The sequence below is a fragment of the Piliocolobus tephrosceles genome, chromosome 6 (genome assembly GCF_002776525.5).
Source record: "Piliocolobus tephrosceles isolate RC106 chromosome 6, ASM277652v3, whole genome shotgun sequence".
NCBI classification, from domain to species: Eukaryota; Metazoa; Chordata; class Mammalia; order Primates; family Cercopithecidae; genus Piliocolobus; species Piliocolobus tephrosceles.
In genome coordinates, this window is record NC_045439.1 from 93,466,834 (window position 1) to 93,489,437 (window position 22,604).

Sequence of the window (22,604 nt, forward strand, 5' to 3'; positions counted from 1 at the left end):
CTTCTTCTGCTCCGGGATAGAGTTAGTGGGAGATGGGGAGAAGCAGGAGTCTTGCGGTAATGGAGCTCTTTAGGAGAAAAATCTGGAACGTGATCTCAGTAGCGTGACCTCAGCTCACTGCAACCTCCACCTCCCGGGTTCAAGCAATTCTCTGCCTCAGCCTCCCAAGTAGCTGGGATTACAGGCGTGTGCCACCATGCCCAGCTAATTTTTGTATTTTTAGTAGACGGGGTTTCACCATCTTGAACTCCTGACCTCGTGATCCACCCGCCTCGGCCTCCCAAAGTGCTGGGATTACAGGCATAAGCCACCGCACCGGCCTGGTACTCTCTTCTTAGCGAACATAAATACTTCCTTCAGGTGGAGTGGGAGATGAAAAGCAGCACTTTGGTTGGCCATGGGGTGTCAGTTTGCAGCTGGAAGACTTAAAAATCAACAATTCAACATTAAAAATAACCAAGGCCTTTTGCCAACACAGTATGTCATGTTTATTGGGCTATTCACGGGTAAGCTTAAAATACAATGAAGAAAAAAGACCAGACATCATCAGGAATGCCGAGAAACAAAATATTTAGCATTTCTTAGTTTCAAATGTTACCATTTCATTGCAGCTGAGGAATACAGGCCATTCATTGACATAACTGCAATGGGTGAGACTTATTTTTAGTAACAGGAAGCAAATATGTTTAACCAATGACTTTTAGGACAAGAAGCAAAAAAGAAAACAATATTTTCATGTAGCAAAGACAAGAAAATCATTTATACAAACTAAAGTGATACAAAATACATTATAAAGAGAACACACATACAAAAGTCATTAAGTTGGTCAAATAGCAAAGGATGTCACAGACCACCACACTGAGAGCACATTGGTGTGAATTCATTTCAGTTATGAAAGTATGTCCAGAGTGTGTTACACATTTACTGAGGTAAAGGCACGATCACTTCAACATAATTAATGGGGAAGAATCCGGATTCCCCGTGTATCATTCCTTCATACCAGTTTTCATCTATTTGATTGGTTAATGTAATGATGTCCCCTTCTTTAAATCCTAATTCTCCTTGGTTTTCTGGCTCAAAGTCATAGAGACCGCGGCAGCAGGGCTGGTCCATGGGAATGTTAGAACCTGTCCGCATGATATGGAGACAAAAAGTACAAGTTAACATGATCGATTATCCATGGGAAATTGGAAATGTGGAAAAACTTAGACAGACCCTTAACAGCAGGCCCTGCTTCCTTCCCACAACAAGGCCAGCTCCACCCAGCTCACGGGTGCTGTTTGTGGTCTCTGGCTGCTTCAGCTCTCCCAGTTGCCTGCACTGACACCATAAGCCCAGTGTCTATCTTTTCAATACTCCCAGGCAGAAAAGTCATGCCCAGCCCATCTCCCAAAAGCAGTCACTCAGCTCCAACTGGAGTCCTAAGGGAGGGACAGAGGAATCACAAGGCCCACCTCCTTCTCTCTGGGAGCTTACAGTTTCTTTGTGGGGATTGGAAAATACATGAGAAACTTTTATTATTTATCTATCTATTTTTGAGACAGTCTTGCTCTGTCGCCCAGGCTGGAGTGCAATGGTGTGATCCTGGCTTACTGTAACCTCTGGCTCCCAGGTTCAAGCAATTCTTGTGCCTTAGCCTCCCAAGCAGCTGGGACTACAGGTGTGCGCCACTACCCCTGGCTAATTTTTGTATTTTTAGTACAGGTGGGGTTTCACCATATTGGCCAGGCTGGTCTCGAACTCCTGGCCTTTAGTGATCTGCTCACCTCGACCTCCCAAAGTATTGGGATTACAGGCGTGATCCACTGTGCATGGCCAAAATACTTTTAGAGAACAAATATGAAGTGTATATCACTCATGGTTCAGGAGCTCTGGGGAGTGGGTAGCAGAGAAGACCTTGGTGGTCAACAAGATCTTCCTAGTGCATGGGCAGGATGAGGGCTGGGAGGAGAGAAACCAGGACAAGAAAGGCAAGAATATTTACAGACCAGAATTTATAGACAAGAATATTTACTGACGTCTATTCCCAGAATAACATCAAAAACAATTTTTTTCAAAATAAAGGCATGCTAATTGTAAAGAAAAAATACATGTATGCAAAATGGAGAAAGAAAAGTCAGAGCTGTAACCCATTACCCCAGAGATAACTGGACTAGCTTTCAGATTCCAGATGTCTTCATGATTACATTTGTGCATATATTTACATATAGTTGTTTTCATGAAAGATTCTTCTTGTACACACTAGGTTGAATATCTTCCAATTTTACTTTTAGTTACTGACTAGCTGTCAACTCTCACAATGTAACATTTCTTCAACTAGTCTCCTGTTGTTGGACATTTATGGTTCTTCCTTCTTTTCCTTCCTTCTCTTCTTTTCATCTCTTCTTTTCCTTCCTTCCTTCCCCCTCCCTGTTTTTCTCGACTTCTCTTCCTTTTGCTTCATTTTCTTTCTGTTGTCTCTTTTATTCCCCCTTGGCTTTTAGAGACAATTCTTTGGGGGAAAAAAAGCTTATACATAAATATCCACAAATGTGCACAATTAGTTCCTGAGGATAAATTCCAAGAAAAGGATTTCGTGGTCATAGAACATGAATTTGTTCTAAAATATCTGTCATTTAGTGTCAATTTATTTTTCTATTAGGGTTGGTGCAAAAGCAATCACAGTTTTTGCCATTACTTTCCATGGCAAAACCCGTAATTACTTTTGCACCGACCTGATATCACTATTTTTCTTCAAATGTTTAGAAGTCCCTTTATACTACACATATTTACCCTTTATCTGTCATTTCTGATACAAACATTATTCCCAACTTATCATCTGTTCTTTTTTTTTTTCCTCATTTTGTTTTTGAAGTTTGTGCTGGCGGTAGGGCAGAGAAAGGGTTTCTGTCTTGCTGTGGCATGAATGCACAAGTTTAAGAGTATAAACAGTGAAACTAATTACACTTTCTATTCATGGTTTATTCTCCACAGTCCTATATAAGTACTCAACTAAATTTTATTCTAGTATTTTTATTTATTTATTTTTCATGTCAGAACTTTTACTTTTATAATCCATTTGGATTTTGGCGAAAAGAGGTAAATACCTATTATATTTAATAATGCTTATGCAGTTATACCAACATAATTAAATAATCCATATTTTCTCCGTGATTTCAAGTATTGCCTTTATCTTTATCACATATTTAATTATCATGGGACTTAGATCTATTTTTGGATTTTCTATTTTGTCCCACTGACTCATTTTGGTAACAGTACCATATCGTTTTAAATACTGTAGCTTTATAATAAATGTTAATAGGCTGGGTGTGGTAGCTCACACTTGTAATCCCAGCACTTTGGGAGGCCAAGGTGGGCAGTTCACTTGAGGTCAGGAGTTTGAGACCAGACTGGCCAACATGGTGAAACCCCATCTCTAAAAATACAAAAGTTAGTCAGGTGTGGTAGCACATGTCTGTAATCCCAGCTACTCAGGAGGCTGAGGCGGGAGGATCACTTGAACCTGGGAGGTGGAGGTTGCAGTGAGCCAAGATCACACCACTACATTCCAGCCTGGGTGACAGAGTGAGACTCCATCTCAAAAATAAATATAAATAAATAAAATGTTAATAACTAGTAAAACTAGTTCATAGTCATTACTCTTCTATTTCAATATTTCCTTGCTATTCTCATGAATTCATTTAACTAGGTATATTTTAGTATTAATGTGACACGTTTCTCTCACAAAAATCTCACTTCAGTTTTGACTGGTTCATATCTTTTTTCTTTGAGTATTAATAAGATTAATCTTAGGAGTTTTTTTTCTTAATAAGTGACTTTTTCCATCCTATTTGATGATTTCCATTTTTATTTCCTTTTTCTGTTATAAGACATTTTCCTCCCTCTAGACTTCAAGTGAGAATTGAAGCAAGTTCTGCCAGAGATTATGTTCTTTCCCCACCAAGTCTTCTAGGACCAAGTAAAGAGAGAAGGTATGGGGTATTTCTATGGCTGTCCAAATGAGATGCCCCTTTGTCCTGGGGAGAGGTAGAGAGGTGACAGCATTGTGGGAGGAGGAAGAGAAGGGTTGGGGCAGTGGAGATTCCTGGTGTGAGAAGGATTATATTATGTTTGTTTAGGTAGCACCTGTTTCTCTAAGGAACAGGGCACTCTAAGGAGCCTTCATCAGTGAAGTACCACAGGTTGTACCAAGGTAGCTTCCTGTTGCCTTCCTGTGGCAGTGGTTCTCAACTTGGTGGCACACTAAACAGCCCACTGCCCAGGCTGAACCCCAAACCAATGAAATCAGAAGCTCTGGCATCAGTATTATTTGTTTCTCAGGTCCTTCCAACGTCCAGGGGAGGTTGACAACTACCAGTGAAATGATCCTCTCCTCTCCTTCCCCCAGGGAAGCGTTAAAGGTTAAAGAGACTCAGCTGGCAAGGAAAGGGAAGGGGGTAATGGTAGGGGAGCTCTTCTTCCCTTCAGGGAGGCAGCTCCTGTCCCAGGTGGTGACTTTGAAACTCTGGACCCACCTGCAATATAACCTCTATGATCTACATGATGTTTCTAGCCTCTGGATGGCTCCTTCCATGACAGACCCCACCCCTGCCTAAGTCTGTGTATTCCTCTTGTCATAATGATGAAAGCTAGGGGGTAGAAGGCTATAAATATCAGGGTTTAGTTCACTATTTTGTATTTGAACAGAACAATATTCAACGATTTCAAACAAAGCATAGGGGAATAGAGGGCTTACAACACAGAACTTTTCATTTTCCTTGGGTCATGGAGTGCATATGTGGGTGGATAGGCGGGGGCTGAGCACTGAAAAGGGCAACCTGAGCCGTGAGTCAAAGTCTACTTTATTAATGTATACTGTTTTAATGTGGATTATAAAAATAATTCTTATTCTTTTAGCATTTCTCCCACTACTAGTTTTTAACAGAGTCAGGTACTAGTTTTTAACAGTCAGGTGCCAAACCACATGGTAGTCTCAGGAAACATTTCCTTGAACACAGAATGTTAATGCTAGAATGGAATTTGGCAGTCCTCCATGAGTCCTCCCCTTTTCAAAAAGAAGCCATCAATGCCTCTGAGAAGTCACAATGGCCTGGCCCCAGGGCTACTGGCTGAGCCAGAAACAGGAGGGCTCCAGACCCCAGGCCATCACCTACCTTGCTCCATGTCACCTCCTACATGATATCACTAAGGGTTGCCAAGACATTTCATAGGCTGACACACTGACTACAGGGCTAATGATTGATAGATAGATAGATAGATAGATAGATAGATAGATAGATAGATACATTTATATATTTCTCTCCTATTTACTCTATAAGCCACCTGCAATGACCAAAATTCTTAGTGGCGGGCATACACTTGTCCAAGTGTATGTACCACTTCCATGTGTAAACCAGGCCACCACCTCCATGTGTAAACCTGTTCTTGCTGCACACACACACAGAACAAATCATGGAAAAGCTGCATTACTCACTTCTCATGTCATTCATTCTTGGCAAGGAACCACTGCCACATTGCCCACTTTGATATTCTGCGAGCTGGAAAGAGACCAGTACTCCTATCACACTCCATCAGCACCTAAACCCAAGACAGGGCATCTCTCCAGAGACCACTGAGTAGAAAGATCCTGTTCGAGAGCCCCCTGACTTACGCAGTGCAAGTGCACCTGGCCCTCCAGCCACCACTGGGCTGCCTAAAACACTAAGAGCAATTGGCACTTGCTAAGTAGGCACTTGGTAAATCCACCCCAACCAGAGCTCAGACTGGCTGCCCTGAATTACACATGCAGCCAGATGATATTCTGAAGTATCAATGCCTTTTTCATTCTGGGTCATTTCTGTTGCCTGGGGCCCTCAACCCAAGGAGCTGGGGCTTGCTTCTCTTACTTCAGGAGGAGGGTGGAACCCAGACATGAACAAAGCAGTCAATGTTTAGCTTTTAAGTTCCCAAATAAAACCATTTCAGTTGTGACACATTGTGAAAGCCACAGCTTTTAGGCTTTCATGCTAGAGCCAGGTAGGCTTTTATAAGATTTAAGAGCAAGAGCGATAGAGAGACAGAGGGAGAGAGAGAGAGAAACTCCTGGGTTCCAAGGAACTAGAGTTTGAAGAACTCAGAGCCTAGCATTTTGATTATAAGCCATGGAGAAGGAGGAGCTGTTTCCTGCCATCCAGAGAAGAGATACAAGCTCTTCCTGGAGGCAAGGAAGTAGGGAAGGGTCCTGGAGTGAGAAGAGGATGAGCAAGAAAATTGAAATGCTCCTTGGATGCCACCCTGGGGAAGGGGGTCTTAGACTCCACTTTCCACAGAAATTCTGGGAGAAGGCAGCTATCCAAGTTCTCTGGACTAACACAGGGGCTGCAGCCCAGTGGAAACCATGTGGTGTCACTAAGTAGAGATGGGGCCTGAAGGCTGGTGGCTCCCTGTGAACTGTGAACAAATTCCCTCAAGTTCCCAGCACGAAGTGCTGAGGGGTCACTGAGGCCAGAGACAGCCTGGGGGCAGTGACACAGGGTTCCAAATGCAGAGATTCAGCAACCCAGAGAAGGCCTGGGCCACAGATGTCAGCAGGTCCTGACCCAGGCCCAAGGCCTCCTGTGACGAGCCACCTCAGCTGTGGAAGCGAGCTTCCCTCCCTGACACCATGATGTTCTGTAAACTCCCCTCACATCCAGGCAACATCTTAGGACTGGACCAGTGGGAGAAGAGAACCTTCAAGAAAATCCAACAGCCCTGATAGGGAATTTCTACTCTGAATTGACTGTTTAAATCCGGAATCGCCTAAGTCATAAATGGATAGTCTACGCTTTCTATTGGAAGAGACTGAGCTACCTTGAAATGGCAAGATTGTGCTTTTTTCCACCATTAGAAGAAATGGAAAAAAGATTTTAAAACTTTTTTTTTTTGGTCAACAGCAGAAATGGAAAAAAGATTAAGTTGTTTCCACCATTGGTCTACATAGAGGCTTGCAAGCAAGTTCAGTTCAGCTAAATAGAAATTAAGTTGCTGCCCGCCTGAGTGACAGTGTGTGTGAATTTTCCCTTGACATAAAAGTCACCACGGATGGAGCCCCAGAGTCCAGGCAGAATGGGCTGGATTTCCTCAATGGAGGCTTTCCAACTCTGTTAGATATAAGCCTCTCCAAGAGAGCTGAATGCCTGGTTTCCCACCATCAGAAGCCGGCACCTCAGCTGAAAACATCTCGTAAGAAAAGACTGGTCCTACTCAGTGTCCCATCTTTGTTGAAAACCCCCTCCCCTTTCCCCTGTGGTCCTGCAGCTGGCAGTTCCTCGTCTACCTCCACCTCCTTGCTCTCTCGCATTCAGTAGCTGGCACCTGGAATCACTGGGCATAGTTGCACAGGAGCTCCCAGCTGGCTGCTGTGGATCTGGGTGCCCTTGAACCGGCGGCTGAAACCCCTGACCCTGGGCTGTCCCGTGAGACGGCTTCAGCCAGGGCTGCCCTCCCCAAGTGGCCCTGTGTTTATTTTCTCTTACTCCTGAGACCTGACTTCAACCAAACGTGAGAGCCAAGGTGGGAAAACACAGTCTTCCTTGTTAAAGTATTGAAACAAAGATTATTTTAACAGAGAAAAGGGAGTGTCCCTGTTAAATATTTATTATTCAAGCTCCGTTCCACACCATTAGGAAAAAGAGAGAGAGAGAGAGACGCTACCACAAGAGTTTAAGATGGCTGGTCAGTAAGTACTGTATCAGTAACACAGTAGGAGGTAGGAAAAACCACGTTCCCCCTGAAATAAACTGAACTTCCCTCTTGGCATTAATATGGTTCAGTCCCTCTTATTTTAACAGCAGGAAAATTATTTGCAGTTCCCCTCCCCCAACTCCACTTATTTTATATATATATATATATATATATATGTATGTATACACACACACACACACACATATATATACACACATATATATATTTTGGCTAAAGTCTCTGCTGCTGCAAAGAGTTACTTGCATATGCAGAAATGCTGAGCACATTTTATTAAGGTAGAGGCAGTCCAGTCTACAATTCCTCAGCCCCACTCAGCTACAGGGATGAAATAATAACTCTCAGGTGTTAGTGTTTACCATGTGCCAGGACAATATTCTAAGTGCCTCAGAGATATTAGTGGATTTATGGATTTAATTCCCAGAGAAATTCTATGAGTAGGTACCACTATTTCCCCCAATGTGAGGGATGGAGAAATTGAGGCATACAAATTTAACACAATTAAGCCACAGCACTGAGACTTGACCGCGGGCCAGGTCGAGAGTCCGTGCTCTTGATCCCTATGCCATATACCCCTCTGAAAATTGTTAGTTTGTGGTTTTATCCCTACTCTTTTTCTTTGTTTTCCTTTTTTTTTTTTTTGAGACTGTCTTGCTCTGTCCCTAGAGCTGCAGTACAGTGCCCTGCTATTGGCCTGCAGCCTTGACCTCCTGGGCTCAAGCAATCCTTCCGCCTTAGCCTCCTAAGTACCTGGGACTATAGGCACCATCATGCCCGGATAATTTTGGTATTTTCTATAGAGGTGGGGTCTCACTATGTTGCCCAGGCTGGTCTCAAACTCCAGGGCTTAAGTGATCCTCCTGCTTTGGCCTCTCAAAGTGCTGGAATTACAGGCATGAGCTACCACACCCGGCCTTCTCCCACGCCATTTCTGAGCCAACTCCAGCCAATGGGGTGGCCCATCAGCTGGGCTTGGAATGAACCTTTGGGTCCTCAGTTCGGCATACCTCAGGATGCTCCCAGGCCTTGGAAGGATCTCTAAGAGCATTCTCTACCTAAATCCTACCCAGATCCCCAGGAAGGTCTGTCCATGTCCCACCTAGCCTTGCCTGTCACACCTGAAGGATAACTTCCGGACACTTAGTCTCTATCCTGTCTTCTTCAGCCTGAGTTCCAGCTTCAAAGTGAGCAGCTTAGGCTTCAGTTAAAAACAGTGCCCACTCCAGGTGGTGAATTAGACACCAGAGTAGAGATGGCATCAGAAGGGACTGGCATGTCTGCAGCCTGGTCTTCTCATTTTCTCTCTCTCTCCCATATGCCAGCATCTGGAAGCCTGTTCTCCAGGGCTCCATCTCTAACCCTGACTTTAAGGGAGGTGAAGGTGGAAGGACTGGTCAGTGGTGAAAGGGGCATCCTTTTCTCTGTTGCACTAAAAATCACAGCTCTTTTGTGGAACTTGTGTTCTTTTCAGACCACCGAAGGAGCCCACTGTGCTCGCTCCTTTGCTGGTCTTGACTGTGGGGACTTCGTGATCTGGAAGCATTCAGTCAGAGCATCCCCACTGAAAGGCAAACTATGACCCCACCCCCACAGCTATTTTGAGGGGCAAAGGGGATAGAGAGAGAAGTAATTCACACAATGCTGTCAACATAAGTCCCTGTTGGGGTACAAGGTATGGAGTCTCCCAGAAGCTACTGACCTGAGAAGGGCTCTTTGTCTTTTAGTAAATCCCCCAGACTGTTGTGTCTTTTGAGTGTTTTAGTTCCTGCTTTTTATAGTTTTTCTCTTGCCTCCCTTGTAGTCTGGCTGCGACCTGTCACTTTTTCCTGCCGTCAATGGCCTTCCCGAAGCAGTCCCTTGGGCCTTCCTAATCTGCTGGTTCCAGTCTGCTGTAGGCTGGGAAATCAGATAACCGATTATGTAACATTAACAGTGCTGCATTGTGGGCTCTTACTCTGTACCGAGTCCCTGGCCCAGTACCCCTAATTCACAAGATCCAATTTAATCCTTAGAATAATCCTGTGAGGTAGTAATGAGAATCTGCATTCGTTAGATGATGAAATTGAGACCCAAAGGTATGAACTGAGCCAGGATTCGGGCTTCCCTCTGACTCCAAAGCCCACTTTGCAGTAAGGCAGGTAACACCCCTTTGGGCTGGGTGGGCTCATATTCTGCTCACTTCCTGGCCTGAAGTCAGGAAATCCAAACGTGTTTCCTTATTACTTACACCACTTGTAGAGCAGCTAAGGAACAGACAGGAAGGTACCTGCTGATGGGGGGAGTCCACATCCCAGTCAGGAATGGGACCCCAAGTCTCCTGGAAGCTTCGGTTCCAGAACCCAGGTGACCTTGAGGTTTGACTGTACCTGCACCATCCGACTAGAGAGTTCATCTCCTACCATGGTGGGGTAGAAACCCGATTTGGAACTTTCAGGTTTATTTCTGGTTCCAATTCATTTTCAAACTCTCACCGAGTGTTTGAAAGCATGGAGCCAGGAGCATGGAGCCAGGCACCATGCTCAATCTGTGAGATACCATCTCCTCTGAGTTCAAACAAGCATATCTGGTTCAAACTCCCTTCAAAAAGTTTCTGTTTTCCCATTTATAATCTCAAATTGTTATAGCAGAATTCGTTTGAAGCACATACTTTCTCGCTATCTAACCCAGACACAACACTGGTGTCCAATGCTGATAGATACCACAGACACTATCTGGTTCAACATCTCTAACATATTGTTTTTCTCCATGGGTAAGAGCGCACTGGACAGAAGCTTCAGATCTCTGCATCTTTGCTGTGAATTAGGTCATCTTTGGGTCCTGATTTCCTTATCTGGAAATTTTAAGTGTTGGTCTATGATGGTTAAGTTGTACACTACCAAGTAAAATTTAGTAAAAGTCTATGAACTGTCTTTCTAGAAATAACAGCCCTGTATTTATCCATAGGAGATGTGATTTACTGAAATTACTTGTCAATGGAACTCAAGCTTAACCATTAAAATCTGTAAAAATAAGCATGTGTGCTTTATGTTAACCTTAATGCCAATCTTCCTCAATTTATTCAGGTTATATTAGATGAGTTTAACTAATAAAGTTGTGCCCTCCCCCACCTTACAAAACCATGACTTGTCTACTGAGATGACTTTTGCAGATAAATATCAAAACCTGCGGCCCATTTATTTATCAAAATAAACTTTCTGGCAGGTGACCCCTCTATTGCAACCAGATCCAATGTGTGTGGCTTGTTTTTGTTGCTGTTGTTGTTGTTGTTGTTATTATTGTTGTTGTTGTTATTATTATTATTATTATTATTTTGCCACTCTGAGTTCTGGAAAATGAAAATGCAAACAGCAGCCTTCATTAGAGTTGACTTTCTGGCCACTGGCATAGTGATCAGCTTGCAGATGATACCTTGTCTGGCCTGCTCCTTGCTTTTTCACAATGTGGATTAGTTGCCAACATCTAAAAGTCAGGAGATGTCACATAAACATAGGGTTTCTGGCTAATCTTGAAAAATCAGAAAGGCTAGCTATGATGGGCCCACATTCTCAGGCAAGGGGCACTTGTCGTAGACTATTGGCCACCCGCTTCAGAAAGAACAAGTGTTTTCTAGTTGTTGAAGGACACACCTCTCTCTGTCATGGTCCTGACTTGGAAGCTTAGAGTCAGCCATTTATCACCAGCCTTGCACTACCTTCTTACACTTTTCCTACATCTCTCATTCCTATAATCTGGCATTCAAGTTTGCACTTGCAGCCACATCCACTGGACAACTCTAGGGGGTGTCATTCATATGGACTCAGAGTCCCCTGGATGGTGCAACACCATTGTTGCCTGGTTTCTAATCCCAGGATACAACTGACTTCTACTGTATTTTTTAAAACAAGTACATAAATTAATATTTAGATGATGGTATTTTACATTTTAGCTTACAGATCAAATGTATCATTATAAAGTATATGTTAAGATTTTAAAATATGCAGCATTTGAGATCATTTCAGCAAAGTCAAAATTCCCACAACTAAGTCAGAATTTATATAGTCTTATGGCTTTTCAAAACTCTTTTTACAGGCTATTTAGAATAATTGCAGAAAATCATTCCCTGCAGTGAGGAAAACTTCCCTCTCTAAATCTCCCTTCAGACTGGAAAATAACAGAGAGACTCTTCCTGTTCACCTCACCAATGGCTACTGATCAGCAATAATAATCATATTTCACACTTTAATTTTTAAAATATTTTTTAAAATATAGAAAATATTAAATGTTCAACCTATCCACGTTTCAAATTATTAAGAATGCTAAGTACTCACAAAAGATAACTACTGCAGCCACAGAATTTAGAGCTAGAAAGTACCTTGGAATGTATTAAGTCAAATCACTTCCTCTAGGAACAAGTTCAAATCGGTCTAGAGGTGCTAAGAAACTCACCCCAACTTGTCCCGACCCGCAGGACAGTCGAACGGGCCCTGGAAGGGGGAGTGGGAATGGAGGAGACAAGAAAACACGAGAAATGGAGACAAGACAAATAGCCTGATCAAGTCTCATTTAATAATGGTGGTGTGATGCCTTATATAGGCTGGCAGGGGAAGAGGTTGGGCCAGGGCGGTGACGGGGGGCCGGGTCTTCTCAAATTACAATTGCGCATGCGCCGTGGGTTTGTAATTTTCCCTGGCGCGGGATCGCACCTGCGCTGTAGGCTGCATATCTTTCTGGGCGCGAAAAGGTTTGGGCGCGCGCGGGAAAGGTTTTAGGCGCGCGCGGGAACAGGTTATAATTAAGAACCCGGAAATGTGCCATTTTGTCTCTGCTTTGCGGAGATCAAGCAACAGAGGTCGGCTAACTCCGGGCCTCATGGCTCCGGACACCAACTGATACAACTTACAAGTTCCAGAATCTGAACTACAACATGGGACTCCTGTTTCCTTACTTTGTTCTCCCTTGTCAATAACTCTGACTCTGAAGCACTACTGATAATACATAGAAATGGATCTCAGGGGAAGGCTATTAGTGGGGAAGGGGAATAGAAGAAAAGAGGTGGAAGGAAAGAAAAGAAATGTAAGAAACAACATGCTGACTGAACAAACACCATTGTCACTGCTCTGTGAAATTTTAATTTCTTCTACGGAAATGTAGGTTAAAAAAATTGCATGTACTTCTATTTGTAAAGTGTTCATCTTCTTTAATGTTCAAACTTCATATTTCACTTTTGAATAAATGTTTATTTTCTAATGTAATCCTAGACATTTTGTGCCAATGAGAGGAATGACTTAGGCTCTAGAAATTACTTCTAAGCTGCCTTAGAAGTGTCAAGAAATTTATAAAAGTCTCTTTTATACCTAAAGAGAGTTAGAATGTCTTAATACAAGCCATTTGGGAGATTTATTTCACCTCACTCTGATGTGCCTGTAGCACACATTTGGAATGCGTATTTGTTAACTAATTTCAGTCTCCTATATGTTTAAAGCAGGTCCCAGTTTGGGGCATATTAACCCTTAGTTGTGATTACACAAAGTGGTACCCCTTTTAAGAGTTTCGGCAAGAAGAAAAAAAAAAACTTCATAAAAAATGAGTTGATAAAATACATTTTGTCCTCTAGTCTTTAAATATGTAATTCAGGAGGTGACAACCTGGGACCCAATAAAAATTCCTCACAGGCGAGGAAGATACTTGAGCATGGGTCACAAGTTCCTACACTATTTTCTTAAAAATCAGTGGTTTTCTGGGAGCTACACAGGCACACGTTTCAGCTCAAGGATGTTTCTTGGCCTCCCTTTCTCTTCGGGGACAGAGGGGAAGCTTATACTGATGAAACAGCATGACCCTACACTCGTGGGCTTGAACAGGCAGTCGTTTCTCCCAGCCAAGACCTAGAGTTGGATTTTGTCTGCAATCTGTCATTTCAAGATGTGATTCTCCCCCTTCTCCATTTTGGCTCACTTTACTCATTCTCTTAACTACCTAGCAATGATATTATCAAAGATTCCATCTCAGTCCCACGATGCATTCTGCTTAATTGACTTATGTTCTTTCATCTCTCTCTTTTTTTCTTTAGAAAGAAGAAATGATGAAGAAAATGTTCTTGGAATTCATTTCTGGCAGTCTCATGAGCTTTGCTTTCATTTGTTAGAGAAATGCTTGACATTTTTCCTTTACTTTATAAACACTATGTGCAAATCATTCAGAATCCTAATGGAAAGTAATTTCCCATTAATGCAGGCTATAAATGTCATTTTCTTTTGACACTGTGCCTCAAAAACAAACAGTACAGGACCCCCTTTACACTCGCAAATTCCACCCACAAATCAAGGAAGCCCAGTGCTAGGTGTGTGAGATGGGGACTTGAAGCTACCACCGAGGGAAACTTAGAAGAGGCAGCCTGGGACAGGCACAGGCAAAAGACACACAGTGGCACACAGTAGAGTTTGTTGCAGTGGAGCATGTGGGACACTGAGCCTTCTTAGAAGCCAGCTTCTGCACATCTGTGATCTCTGTCTGAATATCGCCCTTCTAGGAACTTAATCTGTCTAGGGACCCAGCTACTGGCCAAGAAAGAGGGGACAAAGTACTGACATGCACGGCCTCAGTGAGGAAGCCAAAGACCTCACTGTCTTCTGCTTTTCCCTTCCAAGTCAGATGCATTCAGCGGGCTCCCTTTGCAACCACTTGCTGACCACAGATTCCCCATAATCATGAATCTTGGAAATAAATCATTCCCAATGCTCTTGGCCATTTCATAATATTCCCTAGTATTCCTTCTTAATGACATAACATGAAATATCTATAAGGTAAAATGCCCAGCTCTGCTACTTCCTGGCTCTGTGATCTTGAGAAGATCTCACTTAACCTCTCAGAGCCTCTACTTACTCATCTGTAAAATGGGGACTAAAAATAGTACTAGAGATGTATACAAAGTATTTATACAATATCTAACCCATAGTAAGTAGTCAATAAGTGTAGTTGCTATTATCATTATCTTATTATTTATTACTTTTTAAAATTATCACTTCCTTGGAGTACTGTTATGAGGATGAAATGAGTTATGTCTATGTCTATAAAGCACCAAATACTAACTCCTAGCATACTGTTGGCACTCAAATGCTAGGTCCCTATTACCTTAAGGGATCCTTTAATTCAAATACCTTTTCATTTTTATAAGGCTTAACACTCTCTACACTGCCAGTCTGTGAGCTCAATCAAAGGAAAGTTGAGCTCTCTCTTTGGTGGCAAATGAGAGAATGGTGTCTTGGGAGCTTGACCTGAGGTCCTATTTCTAAGAACTACTCGGGTGCAAGCTGGAAAGGTAGAGACAATGGGGCAAGGATTGAGCCCTGGGGTCCTGGGTTCTCCTTTCCTCCTGGCATTGAAGGAGGGAAGCTGAGGTTGAACTCACTGTGAAAAGTTTTAGTTAATCTGCTTATACCTAGCTTCTTCTTCTTTTTTTTTTAGACAGAGTTTCACTCTTGTTGCCCAGGCTGGAATGCAAGGGTGCGATCTCGGCTCACCGCAACCTCACCACAACCTCTGCTTCCTGGGTTTCAAGGAATTCTCCTGCCTCAGCCTCCCAAATAGCTGGGATTACAGGCATGTACCACCATGTCTGACTAATTTTGTATTTTTAGTAGAGATGGGGTTTCTCCATGTTGGTCAAGCTGGTCTCAAACTCCCGAACTCAGGTGGTCCACCTGCCTTGGCCTCCCAAAGTGCTGGGATTACAGGCGTGAGCCACCACACCAGGCTGAAACCCAGTGACCTGTTAGATTATAGCAAAACATTTGAAAAACTTTTTGCCTATAATAACTCTGGAAGCAGACCACATACCAGTAGCGCTAAAGAAAGAAGGTGAATAAAATCAGAAGGCTGGATGTTAGCTAAACCTTGGTATGTATAGCAAGTTATTATAAGAAAGACAAAAGTTGCCCAGTCTGCAAGCAAAGATAAAAGAAAGAGCAGAGGTTGGTTCCTAATGCATTAGAAAAGCAAACTGCTTCTGTACCCCAAAGAAAACAAGATAAGCAGATTGCTCTTCCGAATCATTCTCAGAGACCTCCCTAAACCAAAGGAACTCAGTTGTGTGGCAAAGATGCAATGAAAGGCGTCACCTTCCTACTCAAATCCGCTGTTTCAGGTGGTCTCAAGGTAGCCTCTGTAAGTTAAGAAAGTGAAGCATGGGTGAGACAAGGAAGGAAAGAAATAAACGTTTTAAGAGCTACATCTTCCAACACTATGTTGAATAGGAGTGGTGAGAGAGGGCATCCCTGTCTTGTGCCAGTTTTCAAAGGGAATTTTTCCAGTTTTTGCCCATTCAGTATGATATTGGCTGTGGGTTTGTCATAAATAGCTCTTATTATTTTGAGATACGTTCCATCAGTACCGAATTTATTGAGCGTTTTTAGCATGAAGGGCTGTTGAATTTTGTCAAAGGCCTTTTCTGCATCTATTGAGATAATCATGTGGTTTTTGTCTTTGGTTCTGTTTATATGCTGGAAGTTCTGGCTAGGGCAATCAGGCAAGAGAAAGAAATCAAGGGTATTCAGTTAGGAAAAGAAGAAGTCAAATTGTCCCTGTTTGCAGATGACATGATTGTATATTTAGAAAACCCCATTGTCTCAGCCCAAAATCTCCTTAAGCTGATAAGAAACTTCAGCAAAGTCTCAGGATACAAAATTAATGTGCAAAAATCACAAGCATTCTTATACACCAGTAACAGACAAACAGCCAAATCATGAATGAACTCCCATTCACAATTGCTTCAAAGAGAATAAAATACCTAGGAATTCAACTTACAAGGGATGTAAAGGACCTCTTCAAGGAAAACTACAAACCACTGCTTAGTGAAATAAAAGAGGACACAAACAAATGGAAGAACATACCATGCTCATGGATAGGAAGAATCAATATCGTGAAAATGGCCATACTGCCCAAGGTCATTTATAGATTCAATGCCATCCCCATCAAGCTACCAATGAGTTTCTTCACAGAATTGGAAAAAACTGCTTTAAAGTTCATATGGAACCAAAAAAGAGCCCGCATTGACAAGACGATCCTAAGTCAAAAGAACAAAGCTGGAGGCATCACGATACCTGACTTCAAACTATACTACAAGGCTACAGTAACTAAAACAGCATGGTACTGGTACCAAAACAGAGATATAGACCAATGGAACAGAACAGAGTCCTCAGAAATAATACCACACATCTACAGCCATCTGATCTTTGATAAACCTGAGAAAAACAAGAAATGGGGAAAGGATTCCCTATTTAATAAATGGTGCTGGGAAAATTGGCTAGCCATAAGTAGAAAGCTGAAACTGGATCCTTTCCTTACTCCTTATACGAAAATTAATTCAAGATGGATTAGAGACTTAAATGTTAGACATAATACCATAAAAACCCTAGAAGAAAACCTAGGTAATACCATTCAGGACATAGGCATGGGCAAGGACTTCATGTCTAAAACACCAAAAGCAACGGCAGCAAAAGCCAAAATTGACAAATGGGATCTAATTAAACTAAAGAGCTTCTGCACAGCAAAAGAAACCACCATCAGAGTGAACAGGCAACCTACAGAATGGGAGAAAATTTCTGCAATCTACTCATCAGACAAAGGGCTAATATCCAGAACCTACAAAGAACTCAAACAAATTTATAAGAAAAAAACAAACAACCCCATCCAAAAGTGGGCAAAGGATATGAACAGACATTTCTCAAAAGAAGACATTCATACAGCCAACAGACACATGAAAAAATGCTCATCATCACTCGCCATCAGAGAAATGCAAATCAAAACCACAATGAGATACCATCTCACACCAGTTAGAATGGCAATCATTAAAAAGTCAGGAAACAACAGGTGCTGGAGAGGATGTGGAGAAATAGGAACACTTTTACACTGTTGGTGGGATTGTAAACTAGTTCAACCATTATGGAAAACAGTATGGCAATTTCTCAAAGATCTAGAACTAGAAGTACCATACGACCCAGCCATCCCATTACTGGGTATATACCCAAAGGATTATAAATCATGCTGCTATAAAGACACATGCACACGTATGTTTATTGCACCACTATTCACAATAGCAAAGACTTGGAATCAACCCAAATGTCCATCAGTGACAGACTGGATTAAGAAAATGTGGCACATATACACCATGGAATACTATGCAGCCATAAAAAAGGATGAGTTTGTGTCCTTTGTAGGGACATGGATGCAGCTGGAAACCATCATTCTCAGCAAACTCTCACAAGAACAGAAAACCAAACACCGCATGTTCTCACTCATAGGTGGGAACTGAACAATGAGATCACTTGGACTCGGGAAGGGGAACATCACACAACAGGGCCTATCATGGGGAGGGGAGAGGGGGGAGGGATTGCATTGGGAGTTATACCTGATGTAAATGACAAGTTGATGGTTGCTGACGAGTTGATGGGTGCAGCACACCAACATGGCACAAGTATACATATGTAACAAACCTGCACATTATGCACACGTACCCTAGAACTTAAAGTATAAAAAAAAAAAAGAGCTATATCTAAGAAAGAACCTTGAATGTATTTACAGGCACACGGAACTGCCTGGAAGTATATAGATCAGAAGATCACTATGTTTTTCAAGAAATCAAGTTGTGGACAGCGTGGTGACTCACCTGTAATTCCAGCAGTTTGGGAGGCTGAGGCAGGTGGATCACTCAAGATCAGGAGTTCAAGACCAGCCTGGCCAACATGGCGAAGCCCCATTTCTACTAAAAATACAAAAATTGGCCAGGCGTGGTGTTGCATGCCTATAATACCAGCTACTTGGGAGGCTGAGGCACAAGAATTGCTTGAACCTGGGAAGCAGAGGTTGCAGTGAGCCAAGATCCCACCACTGCACTCCAGCCTGGTGACAGAGCAAGAATATCTCAAAAAAAAAAAAAAAAAAAGAAATCAAGTTGTGATAAGAAGTGTAAACCTAACCTGAAGACATCTGTATCTACTAAACTGTAAGGAACCCACAAGGTCCCTGAGCAGCAATAAGCACAGATGTCAAAGAAGGCAGCCCTCCAAAGCCCACTTACAATGGTCTTGGAAGACACATTTCTCAGAAAGCAAATCTAGGAGCTCACAGAATAAAAGACAAAAGCATCTCCCTGATCCAAAATCCAGAGAGCAGAACCAGGGTCTAATGAAGACACTTTCTTTACTGTCAGGGTAGGGGGTCCTTGAAATTTCTGTCCAGCAGGAGTCCATCATTGTTATGGACTGGTGTATGCAGTGTATTTCCTATTTGCTATGGCCTGAATGTGTGTGTTCCCCCAAAATTCATCTGTTGAAATGTAATCTCCAATGCAATAGTATTAAGAGCTGGGACCTTTAGGAATTGATTAGGTAATGAGAATTAGTGACTTGGGGGTGATTAGGTCATGAGTAGGATTAGTGCCCTTATAAAAGGGACCTGAGGGAGCTCATTTGCTCCTTCTGCCATGTGAGGACATAGCTAGAAGATGTCATCTATGAGGAATGGGCCTCCACCAGGCACCAGTTCTGCTGGCACCTTGATTTTAGACATCTCAGCCTCCAGACTGTAAGTAAAAGCTACCCAGTCTAAGGTATTTTGTTAGAGCAGCCCAAACAAAGATGCCATTACAACTGGATAGCAGCTGCCTAGCTAAAGGTTGTACTTCCCAAGTTGCTTTGCTACTAGGTGTGGCTGTTTGAGCGCTCATCCCTGGAATGTCTGTGTCATTTCCACCTGTGGGTATAAGAGGAAATATCTAGCCTAAATGTTTGTTCTTTCTCCCCTTCCTGCTGGCTTGAGTGGCAATAACTAGGAAGCCATATGATGAAGATGGCAGAGCTGCCATCAGCCTAGACCCCTGAGAGACTCTATGCATTAGAACCACCTATCTTCTTGGAATATTCTCCCTGGACTGTGGCAGGAGTGAGGAAATCCTATTTTACTGCATTTCGGTTTTGTGGTATTTTTGGTTTTTTTTGTTTTTTGAAACAGAAAACTAGTGTTAGCATAATACAATACAAAAAGTCTTCAGAGAAACCCTGAATGGACCAGTAACAAGCAGCAAGACTGAAACGGTAATTTAAAAATTACCAAAAAAAAAAAAAAAAAAATGTCCAGGACCAGAAGGATTCACAGCTGAATTCTATCAGACATTCAAAGAAGAGTTAGTACCAATCCTATTGACACTATTCCACAAGATAGAGAAAGAAGGAATCCTCTCTAAATCATTCTGTGAAGCCAGTATCACCCTAATACCAAAACCAGGAAAGGACATAGAAAAAAAAAAGAAAACTACAGACCAATCTCCCTGATGAACACAGATGCAAAAATCCTTAACAAAATGCTAGCTAAATGAATCCAATAGCATATCCAAAAGATAATCCACCACAATCAAGTGGGTTTTATATAAACCAGGGATGCGGGGATGGTTTAACATACGCAAGTCAATAAATGTGATACACCATATAAACAGAATTAAAAACAAAGAGTACATGATCATCTCAATGACACTGAAAAAGCATTTGCAAAATCCAGCATCCCTTCACGATTAAAAACCCTCAGCAAAATAGGCATACAAAGGACATCCTTAATGTAATAAAAACCATCTATGACAAACCCACAGTCAACATAATACTGAATGGAGAAAAGTTGAAAGCATTTCCTCTGAGAACTGGAACAAGACAAGGATGCCCACTCTCACCACTTCGGTTCAACATAGTACTGGAAGTTCTAGTCAGAGCAATCAGACAAGAGAAAGAAATAAAGGACATCCAAATCAGTATAGAGGAAGTCAAACTGTCACTGTTTGCTGATGATATAACTGTATACGTAGAAAACCCTAGAACCCAAGACTCCTCCAAAAAGCTCCTAGAACTGATAAATGAATTCAGCAAAGTTTTAGGATACAAAATTAATGTATATAAATCAGTAGCTCTGCTATATAACAACAGAGACCAAGCTGAGAATCAAATCAAGAACTCAACCCCTTTTATAATAACTGTAAAACAAAAACAAAAACTTAGGAATATACCTAACCAAAAAGGTAAAAGACCTCTACAAGGAAAACTACAAAACACTGCTGAAAGAAATCATAGATGTCACAAACAAATGGAAATACATCCCATGCTCATGGATGGGCAGAATCAATATTGTGAAGATAACCATACTGCCAAAAGCAGTCTACAAATTCAGTGCAATTCCCATCATCAAAATACCATCATCATTCTTCACAGAACTGGAGAAAACAATCCTCAAATTCATATGAAATCAAAAAAGAGCCCGCATAGCCAAAGCAAGACCAACCAAAAAGAATAAATCTGGAGGCATCACATTACCTGATTTCAAACTACCCTGTAAGACCACAGTCACCAAAACAACATGGTACTGTTATAAAAATAGACACATAGATCAATGGAACAGAATAGAGAACCCAGAAATAAACCCAAATACTTACAGCCAACTGATCTTCGACAAAGCAAACAAAAGCGTAAAGTGGGGAAAGGACACCCTGTTCAACAAATGGTGCTGGGATAATTGGCAAGCTATGTGTAGGAGAATGAAACTGGATTCTCATCTCTCACCTTATACAAAAATCAACTCAACATGGATCAAGGACTTAAATCTAAGACCTGAAACTATAAAAATTCTAGGAGATAACATCAGAAAAATCCTTCTAGACATTGACTTAGGCAAAGACTTCATGACCAAGAACCCAAAAGCAAATGCAACAAAAACAAAGATAAATAGCCGGGACTTAATTAAACTAAAAAGCTTCTGCAGAGCGAAAGGAACAGTAAGAGTGTACAGACAACCCACAGAGTGGGAGAAAATCTCCACGATCTATACATCTGACAAAGGACTAATATCCAGAATCTACAAGACATGAATAGACAATTCTCAAAAGAAGATATACAAATGGCCAAAAAACATGAAAAGAATGCTCAACATCACTAATGATCAGGGAAATGCAAATCAGAACCACAATGTGACACAAACTTACCCCTGCAAGAGTGGCAATAATTAAAAAATCAAAAAATAATAGATGTTGGCATGGATGGGTGAAAAGGGAACATTTCTACACTGCTGGTGAGAATGTAGACTAGTACAATCACTATGGATAACTGTGTGGAGATTCCTTAAAGAACTAAAGGTAGAACCACCATTTGATCCAGCAATCCCACTACTGGGTATCTACCCAGAGAAAAAGAAGTCATTATACAAAAAAGATAGTTGCATACGTATGTTTATAGCAGCAAAATTCGCAATTGCAAAAATATGGAACCAGCCCAAATGCCCATCAATGAGTGGATAAAAAAACTGTGGGGTTTTTTGATACACACACACACACACACACACACATATTTGCAGCAACCTGGATGGAATTGGAGACTATTATTCTAAGTGAAGAAACTCAGGAATGGAAAAGCAAACATCATGTGTTCTCACCCATAAGCGGGAGCTAAGCTATGAGGATGCAAAGGCATATGAGTGATACAATGGACTTTGGGGACTTCAGAGAAAGGGTGGGAGGGGGTAAGGGATAAAAGACTACAAACTGGGTTCAGTGTATACTGCTCGGCTGATGGGTGCACTGAAATCTCACAAATCACCACTAAAGAGTTTACTCATATAACCAAATACCACCTGTTCCTCAAAAACCTATGGAAAAAAATTAAAATACCAAAAAAATAAAGAAAGGAAAGGAGGAGTGCTTCACATGGAAAGTTGAATCTCTCTCCCAACTACAGAAATATACAGGGCGAAAGAATAAGTAAATAAGAAGAGATAGAAAATTGTTATGGCACCAATGAATTCTACCTTGAAAGTATATCTGCTTCATTAAAATCTTAAAAAACAAACAACAAAAAATAGTCTTCAGATAATTGTAC

The 22,604-nt window shown here is 41.8% G+C and overlaps 1 protein-coding gene across 6 annotated transcripts in view; it reads right to left on the minus strand.

Moving 5' to 3' along the window:
- Window positions 1-464: 464 nt before the first annotated feature.
- SH3GL3 (SH3 domain containing GRB2 like 3, endophilin A3) overlaps window positions 465-22,604 on the minus strand; it is a 182,215-nt gene continuing 160,075 nt past the window's right edge. For 5 of the 6 annotated variants that reach the window (XM_023194285.1, XM_023194284.1, XM_023194286.1 and 2 more), the window contains one exon: window positions 465-1,127. In XM_023194285.1, the coding sequence (XP_023050053.1) occupies window positions 922-1,127 (206 nt within the window). In that variant the 3' untranslated portion in view covers window positions 465-921. Of the gene's footprint in view, window positions 1,128-9,421; window positions 9,619-22,604 lie in introns of all 6 variants that reach the window. The other variant, XR_002726766.1, reaches the window with a different exon arrangement.